This window comes from Gadus macrocephalus, chromosome 17 (genome assembly GCF_031168955.1).
Source record: "Gadus macrocephalus chromosome 17, ASM3116895v1".
Lineage (NCBI taxonomy): Eukaryota > Metazoa > Chordata > Actinopteri > Gadiformes > Gadidae > Gadus > Gadus macrocephalus.
In genome coordinates this window covers 5,007,988-5,023,408 of record NC_082398.1, presented here as the reverse complement: position 1 = coordinate 5,023,408, position 15,421 = coordinate 5,007,988, and the positions used below count along the sequence as shown (strand labels likewise).

The window sequence follows — 15,421 nt, the reverse complement described above, 5'->3', positions numbered from 1 at the left end:
AGGTTTTTTCACTCTGGGTTTCCCCTGAACAACACCCCATTCGATTCAGTTTTAAAGGTGACATATTATACCACCTGGTGTGAGTGTGGTTAGCCGTTACAAGCCGTTTAGGAAATCTGCCTCTTGTGACATCACTAGTGGGCGTGTCCACCTAGATTTAATAAACGGACGACGAGAACGTGTGTCGCATCAACGCTTCATCAGCAGGTCATTGGGTGACCCTATCAGCCAATCAGAGGTGAAGGGGGTGCCGGTGCATGCAGTAGCACGTGTTTCAGCAGTCGAGGGAGGCCTCGGACGCAAACCAATTGGGGGGGGGGGGGGGGATGGATGTCGAGGTTTGGTTCCGTGATTTGAACCTCAGTGAGGACCTCCCTACCTGAACCTGAAGAGTGAAGTCCACGGGGTTGGTGCCGTCGGTGGCGGTGAGGTCCAGCCGGTCCTCCAGGGTCTCAGAGCTGTCGTGGGTGTACCTGCACGGGACGACCCACACAGACCACCGACGGATGAACATGTGGAGGTGAGCGGGATGGAAGGGGGGGTTCTTGATATTCATTCATATGTTCATACGTTTTTATTCACGCAAGACCAGAACCAGAAACACACTTTTTCAGACGGCGATAGGGTACTACTATATCGATAATGATGCTAAATGATAGAGTTCAGTTCTGATATAAGTATACCGTTCGTGGTTTGGTACTGATGCGTTTACGGAGCTGCAGTACATTAGAAAATAACAACTTTGAGGAAACACCGAACGCCAAACGAACCAACTTCATTTGTATTCAATTAATTAAAACCATAAAGATGTTAATTGTGTGTTAGGTCGTCTCTCCTCCTCACCTGACCTCCTGGCTCCGCAGGTCCTGCAGGGTGAGGGCGTGCCCCGGGGCGAGCTGGACCCCCCCCTGACGCAGGGTCCCGTGGCGGGGGCCGTGCCGCACCACCACCCGGAGGTCCTCCGGGCGGGAGTCCACGTCCAGCAGCAGCAGGTGCTGCAGCCCCAGCCCGCCCTCCCCTCCCTCGTCCACCATCAGGGGGTTGGTCTTCACCTGAGGGGGGGGGGGGGGGGGGGGGGGGGGGGGGGGGGCACGCATGGGATGTGAGAGGTGAATACTTGAACACATCGTCATCAGTCACTGATGCTTTATGCGATTAGCCGTCAACCCAAACACTGTATTCACATTACATTCACATTTAGGGCATTTAGCAGACGCTTTTATCCATCGGACGCTTTTACTTTTACGCTTTTACATCGGTTCATAAACACATTGACACACCGACGGCAGAGACAACCGAGGCGACAGCCAGCTCGTCAGGAGCAGTTAGGATTAAGTGTCTCGCTCAGGGACACATCTACACTCAGCTAGGAGGGAGCTGGGGATCGAACTAGCGACCTTTCGGTTGCAAGAATACTGCTCTACCTCCTGAGCTAAGCCGACCCCGACGCATTAATACAGAGTTAAGAATTGAGTATTTTCCTTTTAGAATGCGAGTTGGGGGTGAATTGTTGAACATGGTGCACGCTGTCTATTCGTCTGCGGTATGTGGAACGACAAAAACAAAAAAGCAACAACCGCTCCACAGAAATCCACAGGCACACGAGTTCTATGTGTTCCTGAACGTGTGGGGAGAGGCCTGGTTCTGTGTACCTGTGGGGGCTGATTGTCCACGGGCAGCACGGTGATGTTGAAGCAGATCCCGGTGAGAGTGATGCCCAGGTGGTTGGTGATGGACAGGACAAACTGGATCTGCTGGGGGCGGGGGCCGACGTCTTCCATCGGGGGCATGTAGGCCACCTTCATGAAGTTCACGGCATGCTGGAGAGAATGGAATGATACATGTAGTGGTAAATATAACATGATGATACATCTTATAATATGAAGCAGAAGAAGAAGAAGTAGACAGAGAAGAAGAAGAAGAAGTAGACAGAGAAGAAGAAGAAGTAGACAGAGAAGAAGAAGAAGTAGACAGAGAAGAAGAAGAAGTAGACAGAGAAGAAGAAGAAGAAGAAGAAGAAGAAGAAGAAGAAGAAGCAATCAAATAATGGTTATAGTTCAATTAAATGCTTTTCCATCAAACATTTCTAGCATTTATACTGATCCATTGTTACTCCTCAAGCGTAGTTTTATGGCCTTCGTTAAACAACATGTACATGCGAATGTCACTCAGTGCATCACGTGCATCCCTCAGGGCTCAGGCGTTCGGCGCTCCCGCTCACCTGGGTGAAGAGCCGGAGCATGGGAGCGCTGGCGTCTTTGGTGAACTTGGGAACGCTCTCGACCAGGAACAGACGGCCGGCGTCAGAGTGGCTGAGCGTCATGGGAACACAGAGGGACGAGAGGAGGCCGTTTCCTCGTCATCGTTTTTTGTTTTTTTCGTGAGCACATGGAATCTGTATCTTGTATATATTTTTTTTTTTTTATTTGTCACATACAGGATGTGCACTGACATTTTTGTTGGACATGCTCTGTATTTCTGTGCTTAAAATAAAAATAAAATACATACTATATTTTCACAGAAATATATATAATAAATATAAATATATAATAAATGAAGGATATTATAAATAGTTATAAAATGAAAACTGTGGGGGGGGGGGGGGCGTTCTCACCTGTGGGGGCCGGTATAGAAAGGGGGCGTGGTCACCGTGTAGGTCAGCCCACTGTCGGGGGACTCGGGGTCCACGAAGCGCAGGTGCCGGCGCGTCAGGTGCACCACCTCCGTCTCCTTGACGACCAGTCGCCGGGAGGTGCCTGGCACCTCTTTGGGCGGCTGGTCCGGCACGGGTTCGATGTGAACCAGGACCACCTAAAGAAGACACAGCCGGACCACCCCCACCCACAGTGGGTCAGGACACGTCCGGGTGCTGATGTTCGTTCACGGTGATGAAACGCGTCACGTTTCATTGATTTAGAGTAGACTGACTAGATAATTGGACGCGTTATAAATACTCAGTGCAGTGGTTTCGAACCTGTCCTGGAAATGTATTACAATTATTAATAAATTATTATTAAATTAATTAAAACAATTTGTTAAATGTGTGTTACTCTGTGATACATTATTTGACACACAACACATACAGTTAAATATCGCACATGTGTGATATTTAACTAGCTGAGCACAGAAATCCACTACTAATGCAGCTATTGTAACAGTAACATACTAAGTATTTTGTACATATTGCCCTAAAGAATTGATTAAATCAGTTTAAGGAAAACCTACAATACACCAGAGCATGGAAGATTTTTGGACAAAACGAGGAAACATTGATACATTTCGTCCCACATTATCGCTAGCTGAGCTTGTTTAGCCTGGTTAGCCTGGTTAGCTTGGTTAGCTTGTTTAGCATGTGGGACCCACCTGGGGCTCGGACAGGTTGGGGGGGTCGTGGAAGTCGGACAGCACCACCTCGAAGGAGTCGTGGAACACCTCATTGCCCAGGTGACGGTAGTACACCAGGGAGTGAGACAGGTCCTTCTGCAGGAAGCGGCTCACCGGGTAGCCTAGCAGAGAGACAGGGAGGCTGTGGTGAAACTGATGAGACAGACAGACAGACAGACAGACAGACAGACAGACAGACAGACAGACAGACAGACAGACAGACAGACAGACAGACAGACAGACAGACAGACAGACAGACAGACAGACAGACAGACAGACAGACAATTTGTGAAACAGAATGATGAAAAGATAAATGGTTGGTTGGATCGAAAGATAAATACAGAAAGAGACTATTTGATATGGATAGATCACAACAAAAAGAGAATAGGAGCTTGACAGAATAAGAGTGAGGTAAAGGGCACGAGAGAAAGACACTTTGATTGGAAAGATGGACATAAACAAACATATAGTAAGACAGACAGACAGATCAGTCCAAACCAACCATCCCACCGGTTGCTAGGGCTGGGCAATTAATCAAATTTTGATCACGATTTTCGATTTTAGCGTCAAACGATTCACAAAACTAATATAATCAAATTATCGATATATATACATACTTTTTTTATTTTTACTAAATGTTTTATATAAAGTGCAGAACAGCTGGATACATATCTGTACATTATTTTAGATTTCAACATTTTGTTTTTGACCATTTGGTGTATTTTTTTTTAAAGGCGAAATTTCAAAGTTCTCAGTTACAAAGTGTGTTTTTGGGAGAGACATGCTGAATAAATACCTCATGTTTTCAAACTCAAAAATAATAATTTGAACGATCGTGATTTCAACAATGACCAAAATAATCCAGATTAGCATTTCTTTCCATAATCCAGCAGCCCTACCGGTTGCCCCCCCCCCTCACCCATTTGCCCCGGGCCCGGGACCTTCAGCAGCTCCCCGGCGCGGGGGGGCCGGGTGATGTTGAACAGGACGTAGTCGTCGCTGGAGTCGGCGTCGGCCGCCTGCAGCACGGACCCCCGCAGCAGCGCCGTGCCCCCCTCCTGCACCTCCAGCAGCGTGTTGACCACCAGGAAGGGCGCGCCGTCGTCCTTGGGCAGCACCTTCACCGGGAACTTGTGGCGGGCGTGGTGGCGCCCGTCGCTCACGCGGAACACCACGTGGTCCCGCGTGCTGTCGCTGTCGTCGTGGTGATAGCGCACCGCCCCCGCCCGGATGTCGGCCACCGTGAAGCTGAAGCCCTTACCGCCTGTTTTGGGTTTACGTGTGTGTGTGTGTGTGTGTGTGTGTGTGTGTGTGTGTGTGTGTGTGTGTGTGTGTGTGTGTGTGTGTGTGTGTGTGTGTGTGTGTGTGTGTGTGTGTGTGTGTGTGTGTGCGTGTGTGCGTGCGTGTGTGTGTGTGCGTGCGTGTGTGAGAGAGACAGCGCTGGTCAGCCGGTCACTCGTATCGATGTTGATATTTAAATGACTTATTCAAAGGCCCGGTGATTCATTTATTTTGATTCACTTTGTTTACCAGAAACATTTTAGACTTTAAATGTACATAGATTACTGTGTTTTAGTATTCACCTTTTTTAACATAAATCAATACAGGTGAATAACCTGTGTTTCCACTAAGAAAGTACTAATAATACATCTAAAACATACTTTACACACGCTTTCCGGCAGACTTTGCTACACAAAATCCGAAAGATACCAGATTATTAATCCAACTAACCCTCGAAAAAATCGGAGGGAGATCCTGAACTACGGTACCTCTCACAGTGAGCCGCCCGTGCTGCAGCCCGTCCACGGTGACGATGCGCACCATGTTCAGGTTGTCGTTGTCCACGATCTGCAACTGGTCCCACGTGATTGGTCGAGACTGGCCCTCCAATAGGCTGAGGCCTGTCAGGTGCAATTCAATCAGTTATTTCATGAATTCAGCATTAAGAGAATACATATGCTAAGTTTATAAATTCATGAGCTAATTGTAAGGCAAGGAAAGGCTACTTTATTTATCTAGCACTTTTCATACACAAGACAGACTCAAAGTGTTTCACATAGCAACAACGTCATACAATAAAATGTAATAATAAAATAAGATAGATTTAAGTAATAAAATAAATGCAAAGTAAAAAAATTAAAGTGCAATGTATTTAAGATTTAGCAGAAAGCAAAAGAAAACATAAAAGTATTCGGTCTTGTTTTAAAACCGGTCCGAGTTGGGGCAAGTCTTAAATAGTTAGGGAGTTTATTCCTGCTATTTGTTGCATAGTAACTAAATCCTGCTTTCCCATGTTTCGTGTTTATTCTAGTGAGAGTATATGCGACCGGTCCGGGTTTCCTACCCATGTTCCAGGACACTCGGGGGGCGTTGGTTTCTGCGTTCCTCACCGACATGTGGACCACTATCGGGGGGCTGCGCTCAAAGAAGAAATCGTGGACCTCGAATTCCACCTGTTGGGAGGAATAAGGGAAGATTGTCCAGAAACTGCCAACTCTTACCAAAAAGAATAGAAAATAAAAGTACGTAGAAAATGTACACATAGCTGACGCAGAGCTGGAATCCACAATTTTTGTTGACCCTAACCCTTTTATTTATAATCTTAATCTGTGTTGTTATTTACTTATTATTTCAAAGTGTTTGCTTTGTAGAATTGTTTTAGGGGTATAAATTAAACCCAAACCTTTACCATAATAGACCATTATCATAAGTTATTGATTCTAACTAAAACATTTTACGACAATTAATGCTTCATTAATGTACCCTTATTGTTAAGTATCACCCAAAGTGGTTACATTGTCAATCTTTCTTTTAAAGGGAAAAGCAAAATAGCTTTCCAAAAATTAGAAACCAAAAGCGTCCTTCAAGCGTTGCGTCAAGTGGGTCTGACCTCGGGTCTTACTAAAAGTGAGATCGATTCGGAAACTTCCGGAGACATTCCCGGAGACATTCCCGGAGACATTTCGGAGAAAAGGCCTGCGACACGTCTCCGAATGTGTCCGGATGTACCCTGATGCAGCCCGCCGTTTCGTGGGACCCTCTGACCTGGTAGTTCCTGCGGGCGGTGTGCGAGGCGTTGGGCGGCTGGTAGGCGATCAGCATGTCGTTGAGGTCCAGCCAGGTGAAGGAGGAGACGGGCCGGGTGTGGTCCGCCAGGTGGGTGAGGAAGCCCTCGGCGGGGGGCCGCGTCACGTTGAACACCAGCTGCTGCCCGGGCGTCTCGTCGTCCTCGGCGTCCAGCGTGGCGGTGGACAGCGGCGTGAGGATGAACTGGTCCGCCTCCAGGATGAAGGAGGACATGAAGGCGGGCCGGGGGGGCTGGTTGGGCACGGCGCCCGCGATCCGCACCGGCAGCCAGGCGCTCTCCGACTGACCGGGGCGGAGACATCGGAGGAACGCGGTGAGGAAGGAGACAGAGAGGAATGGAGGAGCACATGGATAGTGACCCCAGCAACAGTTTCACCTTTTTTTTTTAAGGTGAAATATTATACCACCAGGTGTGAGTGTGATAAACCATTACAAGCTGTTTAGGCCCAATCCCATTCCTATCCCTTCCCCTTACCCCTCCCCCTTGTTTTGAAGGGGTAAGGGTGAAGGGGGAAGGGGGAAGGGGGAAAGGGGAAATGGGGTAGAAATGGGATTGGGCCTTAATCTGCCTCTTCTGACATCATAGTCAGAAGTGAGAATGGTATAATATGTCACCTTTAAAAGACAATTCCTTATGGCATTCACTACTTGTTTTTGTCTTTACCATATCAGGCTTTTCACATTTCAATTGTACATCATCTTCATAATATAACAAGTGTAGGGCTTATACATCCTTTATTTAGACTATTGTAAAATGTACAAACCAAGAAAAAGAAATAATCGCTACTTTCGTTTTTACAGTTGTTGGGCCATGTTACAAAAAAAAATAACAGCCACAACAAACAGTGTATCATTCTGAGTACCGTTAATACAGATATCGTTAACATCACCAACATGAAGAATGTGAAAACCATGGAACCCAACGAGCTCACCTGGTAGATGCTCCCGCTGCGGGTGTCTCTGAGGTCCACCCTGAGGGCGATGTAGTCCATGTCCGGGGAGGGGGGGTCCCTGTGCTGGTACCTCGCCCCCATCATCAGGAAGTCATCGCAGGACATCTGGGTGACCCTCACCAGCCTCAGGCCCTTGAGGCAGTCGTCCCGTCGACACATCGCCCTTTCTTTGTTCTCTAGAGAAGAACACAGCCAATCCAGGTTTAGAAAACTTATTTTGCTCATCTGTTGTCAACCATATCGTCAGGGTTTGTACCCGCACCTCATCTGCATAGAGGAACGATGCAAATTAAAACCTTCCAAGAAAAATACCCTTTTTCTGCAAAGCCACATTGTTGGAGATTGTTAAAAGACAGTTTACTTTGTTCTGATTAAATCAGATGTTTAAATTTTTAAGCGTTCCAGGGCATATCGGATTTTATCTGAATGTGGGCCAGTTAGCTTGAGGACTAGATAACGAGCTACAGTAATGCACTTTACTTTGACATTAGTTTGCATGGAATATATCGAAGTTCCTTCCCAGATTCCAGCATACAGATCTCCTTGATTGTTTTGAGATTGAAAAATACGTTTATGTTCATAGGAATATTAGCACTTGAAACGTATACAATTGAACGGCCCGTGGAGGTTAAAGGATATCTGCCTCCTCATATCAGAAAGAGAGAGTTCTAGAGTTTGTAGCCTACAACTTCTATCAGCAGATTTATAGAAACGGAATGGACGGGTAAGTACATTTTTAACGAGAGATAGGTGCCCACCGTGTCCACTGATAAACTTTTACTTGTTGTTTCTCTTTTCTGTCACTATCTACTTTAGACCACCTCTGAGTCTGGAATGAATGGAATGGAATCAAATAGAATAGAATGGAGAATAATCGATAATAATCAAACATAGTCGCAGAAAATGAACAAATAGAAAATGAACAAATTGAAAAGAAAAGAAAAACCGAATAGAATAAAGAATAAAATAGAACAGTATAAATATAAATATATAGGTATATATACACACACACATTTATTTATTTTCTGAGCCGGCTCATTCCTAAACGTCCTCACCCAGCTGTCGCCGGAGGGGCACGAAGCTCTCGGGCTCGTCCCCGCGCTTGGTGGGCTCGTCCGGGTCGCCGACGACCAGCTGTCCGTGGGCGGGGAGGGGCGTGTCCGCGGGCCCGCCCAGCAGGACGCTGCACTCCAGCGTGGAGCGCCGCTCGTAGCGGAAGGACACCACGTTGCCGTCCAGCACGCCCGACAGCCCGTAGAGCTCGGGCACCTCCAGGGACTTGGGCCCCAGCTTGATGACGCTGCACTCGGGGTCGGCGATGTCCACCAGGAGGGTGAACACCTCCACGGAGGTGTGGGCCTCCGTGAACCTGTGGACGGAGAAGAGGGCGGCAGTTGAGGGTGTAGCGCTTCGTACGCGTGTTGGGGGAACAAAAACACAACAAAAATGTTGATTCTGTTTCCGCTGAAAAAAATCGCCGGGAAAAGTTTGGTGCCGGACCAATGATGTCAATGGTGCAACTTTTCCGTGATTATGTGAAATCTCTGTGACATTGTAGACCGCAATTTTTATGTAATTGTCAGAGGATAGTGTATTCTCTTATGTAGTCAAGGTTTAGACTTCCAAAATAACAAATAAACTGAATTTGCGAGATTTTGCCTGAATTTGCAAGATTGAAATGGTACTCTTCTTTTCACTGGTCGCACCTGTACAGTCGAAGCTTGACCGTGTCTTGCGTTAAGATGGGACATCCGTTGTGGACGTACTTCACCTCATCCGCCAGATAGTGACAATCAAATACCTGAAGAAAAAAAACACAGTGACAAGTTTTTTCAATTGAACGTTTCGAAATCAGGGTTAGGATTAGCCACAATACCGATACTGCTCTGTCAAACCTTTCTCATGGTTTGTGAATAACTTAAACGTAGAGGTTAAATTGACTCAAAGCTCACAAACTGTGGATTGTAGGAAACAGCATATTTTACAGTTTATAAGTCATGTTGATCATGCAATAACATATTATATATATTCAGAATGGCAAAATGCTAATTTAGTATTGCAAAGTATCTGGAATTCCTTATCATTCTATACTCATCAAAAAAATATCTAGAACATTTGAGTTGGTTATCACGGGTGACTCTTACAGCATAAACAAGTCAAATTCCACCTCATGTGTGGGCCCAGTGTAAAACCACACAGAGATCACCTTATAATCAGCTCTGCTGTGGGAAGAACCGTGTACAAACTTGCCTACTGATAAACAATACCTCCGCTCTGTGATGAGCCGGAGACATCATGTCGAGGGGAAATAAGTTTAAAAAAAAGAAGAAGAGTAATATGTCAACTACAGTTGGGAATCTGCTTGTTTGAAATCGCTCACTCTCTCCAAGTGAAACGCATGAGGTTTTCTTAAAGACAGAACATTTCTGGTAATGTCGGTTCTTGTAAAATACCATGGTACGGCCTTGTTTCAACTCAATACAAAAGGTCTTGAGTATAGCTACAATGTCTTGAAATGTTCCCCAAGCTCATCTTTCGGCACCTTAGTGGTTCAGTGTGCCTGTCAACACCAAGGCATTAGATTAGAAGACGGTCTGTATCCCAGACCAAGTCTTTGGAGGGAAGGTATTTGAAGTTATATTGTTTTCTCCCATTTTACATTCTGTCTTAACCACACACACACACACACACACACACACACACACACACACACACACACACACACACACACACACACACACACACACACACACACACCACTTGCAAAGTTATTTTTTGTTTGTGTGACATATCTGACACATAGTAAACCTTCAGGTCATCCATGCTTTTGATATTTGAGTTCAGCATTACTGCAGCAGATTTAGGAGCGACAATTTGAGTGTTATGTAGAAATAGTAAGCTATTAGCGGGGTGACACGCGCTGTGAGAATATCTGTTTAAGGTTGTCTGCGTCTGCCCCTGCATGATCTAATTTAGATTTCAAACCACTTCCAGCTCAGTTCTGATCAGGGCATCTCCTCCCCCTAATTAGTTCAGGGAATCAAGCTTGCCTGCTAATCATGTGTGTGCGCCCAGCGGTATCATATATAGCGCCACCACAGGTGCGTTAATTAGCCACAACGTAGGGATGGAGTTGGAGTTTGAGTTGGCTTTTTGTGTATATATATATTAATTATTTTTTTTGGTCAATATCTTGCTCTTACCTGCCCTCTCTGTTTACAACTCTCAAATATTTTATAGGGCCTACTGCAGCTTTCAAAACTACCTAAACTGCCAATAATTATTTCGGGAATGGGACATACATCTCACTTATACATTTCATCGTTTTTTCATGGTCAAATACCTCCGGTGTGAGCTTCCCGACGCGCTGCGTGATGGGTTCGTTGGCGACCACCTCCACCTTGCACGCGTCCCTCTGACGGGGGATGTCGAACTGCAGGTCCCCCTCCTGAAGAAACGCCGTCTGGCCCTTCTTCACCCTCAGCCCCCGGTTCACCGTCACCAGGGAGCCGTGCGACGAGCCCGCCAGCCCGAGCACCTGCGCTAGAATCAGCGTCCATGCTAACCTCCCCCGGATTCGGAAGTCCATGGTTTGCCCCGTTTCTGGGGTCCAGTCAAGTTTTTATTATTGGACGACGCAAACAACGAAGGGGCCTATTCCCTCGGGATGTTACGACAATGGCTGGTTCCGTTAATCCTCGCGAGTCCTCCTCTTCCGTCACATGATTGAACAAGACCTGTGACAAAAAAATCAACATTTACAAACAAGAAGCAAAACGTGTTGAAAGAGATGAATGCAGGACTTGCATTAAACAGTAACCAAGCATGTAAAATAAAACACTGACAGCAACAGCACAACAGATAGACCACCATATGTGAGGTTATTTAACATGTTTAAATGGTTCATGAAAGGGGATGGAGGCATCTTCTTATTCCATACATGCATGGGTCAAAGGTTAACGCTGGTGGACAGAGACAACTAGGCCTACTGCCCATAATCTAACAAGCTAGTGAGGGGAGGTCATTTTGTCATCGTTTGTATGGGGAGTGAGGGACATTACCTGGCAACACATTAGCCAATCAGAAAGCAATAAGATTGACCAGTTTTACACTAAAGATGGCAAGGCTTTTCGAGAGAGAGACAGAGACAGAGACAGAGAGACACAGGCTCAGCTTGTAATGAGGGTCTTGGGCTGGGGGGACCTTGTCTCAACCTGCCCACCCTCCTGCAGGCAGCGGCTGCGCTCACGTTCAAGGCTCTCAGTGGAAGAAAAAAATTAACCACCTCTGCTTCACGTATTGTCCTCCAGAGATAGGATTGATAAAGTTTGTCCTTTTGACTTCTCTTTGCTGTGTTGTAGCAGCAAAGAGATTGTAGCAGTGCAATAGTGCATTGGTAGTATATCATCTTGTGTTGTATCTGCATCAGTGGGAAATAATCATCGGCATCATATTCTAGTCTTCATTTTCTTCAAACACTTTACAAATACATCAAATCAAGTTTAAAAACTAAATCATTCCCCCTGAGGTGAACTATAGATTTCCTAAAGCAGGTCCATTTATCTCCAAAGTACAGCAGTGCACGACAGAGGGACAGACAGTCAAAGTCCACCTTTAGGCCGTTGGTCAGAGTCAATCAAGGGAGCCAGAGATAGTGCCTGTGTGGAGGCTCAGAACTCAGGAACAGTCCTCAGTGATGCAGCACCAGTGATTCTCCCTATCTCTTTGTTTGCTAAATTCCTCGATAGTCAAGTGGCTCAATGGACAATGTGTGTGTTGACTGAGGGATAAGGGGGGCAGTTAAGTCAAGTATCAGGAGACGAGGCCAACAGGACTGTGTGTGACCAGATGATTGCTATAGTGCTGTGATAATTAAAGATTTAGAAACAAAAAAAAAGTATCATGTATCATAATGTTAAACTGTTTCACTGTATCATCTACTTTACGGACTACATATGCACACACACACACATACACACACACACACACACACACACACACACACACACACACGGAGGTTGTCCCTTTAATTCCACTTCCTGTTCCACCGAGAGGGGCCCGAGACGGGGCGAGGGGTTCACCTTACAGTGAGGGCAACAGCAACAAACAATGTCAACAATAGGCCGCTCTGCAGAGCTGCGTCCCACTTCCTGTCTTGGATCCCCCACAAACGGACCATGTTTACGATCCGAGCCCTTTGGCTTGTGATCAGAAAGCCATGTGCACCAGGGTTGGTCATATTGTTTTTCTAAATGCCTAAAGAAGACAAATGCTCCGACTTCACTCCATGAAGGCTGGCCAACACAATAATCCCAATAGCCTTTGACATTATGTCCGTGTTACCATACGAAAGATTAATCCTGTAAAACCGAGACTTTTACTCTAATGGAGGGCTACACAAATGTAGCGGCCTTGACTGTAATCAACATAAAATTGATATATTCTGTGTTTATTTCTTCTTGCGGATGCATGGGGGGGGGGGGGGACAACATGGCCTCCCCATCCCCACTCTCACATGGCTCTCTGCCATCTGCTCCGTCTCAAGGTGAACACTGATGTTCACTCAGTAATGACTGGCTGGGTTCACATTCCTGCAGGGAGGGAAGAAAACACCTAACACTTAGGAGTGCTTGGCGGATGGGGCCAGGAGATGGTAGTATGTGTATGTGTATGTGGTGTTAGGGGTTTTGGAAGAGTGTGATATGGGTGTGGAAGTGTGGTTGGGTGGAAGTGTGTGTGTGTGTGTGTGTGTGTGTGTGTGTGTGTGTGTGTGTGTGTGTGTGTGTGTGTGTGTGTGTGTGTGTGTGTGTGTGTGTGTGTGTGTGTGTGTGTGTGTGTGTGTGTGTGTGTGTGTGACGACGGGCTTAGTGTTGGTGGTAGTTTGTGGTGTAAGCGGTTGTGGAAGTGTGTGTGTGTGTGCGTGCGTGTGTGTGAGTTTGGTTGAGGAAGTGTGTGTGTATGTGACGAAGGGCTCAGTGTTGGTGGTAGTGTGTGTAAGGGAGAGGGGGTGTGGTCAGACCGCGATGCACTTTCCATAATCCAAACATAATCCCCCCCATGGGCTTGAAACAATAAGGGGGAGGGGGGAATCTTAGGGCAACGAGCGGTCGGTCAACGAACACGGACGCCAAGTGTCTGTCTGTCTGTCTGTGTATAGGGGGGGGGGGGGGGGGGTCGGTAGGGTTTCCTAGTCCATCCAAGAGCAGATCTTGGTTCTTGTGTCTTGATGTAACGCTACAGCTGTTATGAATGCTTCTTCTTGTATCCACACACACACACACACACACACACACACACACACACACACACACACACACACACACACACACACACACACACACACACACACACACACACACACACACACACACACACACACACACACACGTCTCCTCTCCCCCTAGTAATGACAGGGTCCTGTAGCAGCCGGCGAAGGGGGGCAGAGGAAGAGAGGGCTTTGGTGGGGTGGGGGGGGCGGGGGCGTACGGGGGAGGGGTTGGGGCATTGGGAAGCGGTCCCACTTCAACAACACGAGTAACCCACGTTTTGGCTGCGATCCAGGCGATCCAAGAATGTTCCGCGTTGAGAGAGTCTTCCAAAAAGGACGCCAAGATAATCCCAGGAGAGACCGCGGTGTTCTCTCCCAGACTGGCGGGAAAGGCTGTTCAAACCAGCCCACTAAAACGTCCCCAGTGTACGATCGGTGCACAACATCGACAACACAACGACAACTTAACAAACTCTCAAAGCCCACAAGCTTTGCACGGCCTCTGCTCTTCATGTGCCACGAGATCCAGTCAGCCAGACCCGTTGGAAAGAGTTTTTACGACCAAGACGTAGAACAGTATTGTGCAGAGGAGGATACATGTTTTATAGATCCACAATGCATACTTTGTGCGGAAGAAAACAGCGTTTCTTCAGAGAGGACTGAGTGGGAGAATGGATAGATGTAGAGAGAGAGAGAGAGAGAGAGAGAGAGAGAGAGAGAGAGAGAGAGAATACAGAGACAGATGAGAAAGAATAGTATACAGAGAGAGAATCATTACACAGAGAGAGAAAGAGCAACAGAAACAGGAGAGAGAGAGAGAGAGAGAGAGAGAGAGAGAGAGAGAGAGAGAGAGAGAGAGAGAGAGAGAGAGAGAGAGAGAGATAGTAGGGTGCAAAGGAGAGGCAACAGGGGAGTGACATAAAAGAGAGAGAGAAAGAGGATGACCATAAAGGTAGAAACACAGATGCAAACTCCTCCACATATCCGTGCAACAAAGACAACTCCAGACCGAGCTCAGCCTGCGACCCGGTTTATCTAGACCTACATCAGCGGACAAGTCCTTACCTGATCCGCTCACGTTTTGGGGGGTCCCAGTCCTTCTCGCTCTCTCCCTCTGGCGTTCTCTCTCTCCCACACACACTTAACAAACAACGCCTGTGTGTCTGCAGCAACCTTCCGACAGGCAACTGTCTCATTGACACAATTGTTGGTAACTCCTCACTGGTAAAACCCCACCCACAAGAACAGGGGGGGGGGGGGGGGGGGGGGGGAGAGAGAGAGAGAGAGAGAGAGAGAGAGAGAGAGAGAGAGAGAGAGAGAAGTAGGGAGGAAGTGTGTACTTGTTGGAATGAGGGATGCCCGTCTTTTTTTTTTGGCATTGTCTTGTTTCTTTTGGCTTAGAGCACTCGGAGGGGCTGTGTGTGTGTGTGTGTGTGTGTGTGTGTGTGTGTGTGTGTGTGTGTGTTGGGGGGGGGGGGGGGGGGGTCACCCTAAGACAAGCACTGTTGTCTGAGATCAAAGTCCCCTCTCATGTGTTCACTTAAGTGATTTTCTACCAACATCTTTGTCATTACACCAAAGTGCTTTGGCTTCAAAGTAAGAGTCCCCTCGGCCAGCAAAGATAAACTTCGGGAGTAAACACTTCAAAAACCAACACTTATTTTCTTCTCTTCTAACACTCTTCTTCTTATATTCACAGACAATTTCTGTAGCCATAAGTCTCTTATTT

General features: G+C 46.9%; 1 protein-coding gene across 2 annotated transcripts in view; it reads right to left on the bottom strand.

Moving 5' to 3' along the window:
* frem1a (Fras1 related extracellular matrix 1a) overlaps window positions 1-14,931 on the bottom strand; it is a 30,360-nt gene extending 15,429 nt beyond the window's left edge. The window contains exons 1-15 of one of the 2 annotated variants that reach the window (XM_060076962.1): window positions 14,758-14,931; window positions 10,768-11,161; window positions 9,131-9,225; window positions 8,480-8,793; window positions 7,404-7,600; window positions 6,430-6,753; window positions 5,729-5,837; window positions 5,154-5,285; window positions 4,304-4,648; window positions 3,364-3,506; window positions 2,615-2,811; window positions 2,222-2,312; window positions 1,653-1,820; window positions 844-1,052; window positions 380-473 (exon numbers count right to left, since the gene is read on the bottom strand). In XM_060076962.1, coding sequence (XP_059932945.1) covers window positions 380-473; window positions 844-1,052; window positions 1,653-1,820; window positions 2,222-2,312; window positions 2,615-2,811; window positions 3,364-3,506; window positions 4,304-4,648; window positions 5,154-5,285; window positions 5,729-5,837; window positions 6,430-6,753; window positions 7,404-7,600; window positions 8,480-8,793; window positions 9,131-9,225; window positions 10,768-11,013 — 2,664 coding nt within the window. In that variant the 5' untranslated portion in view covers window positions 11,014-11,161; window positions 14,758-14,931. The remainder of the gene's footprint in view (window positions 1-379; window positions 474-843; window positions 1,053-1,652; window positions 1,821-2,221; window positions 2,313-2,614; window positions 2,812-3,363; window positions 3,507-4,303; window positions 4,649-5,153; window positions 5,286-5,728; window positions 5,838-6,429; window positions 6,754-7,403; window positions 7,601-8,479; window positions 8,794-9,130; window positions 9,226-10,767; window positions 11,162-14,757) is intronic. The other variant, XM_060076963.1, reaches the window with a different exon arrangement.
* Window positions 14,932-15,421: the final 490 nt, after the last annotated feature.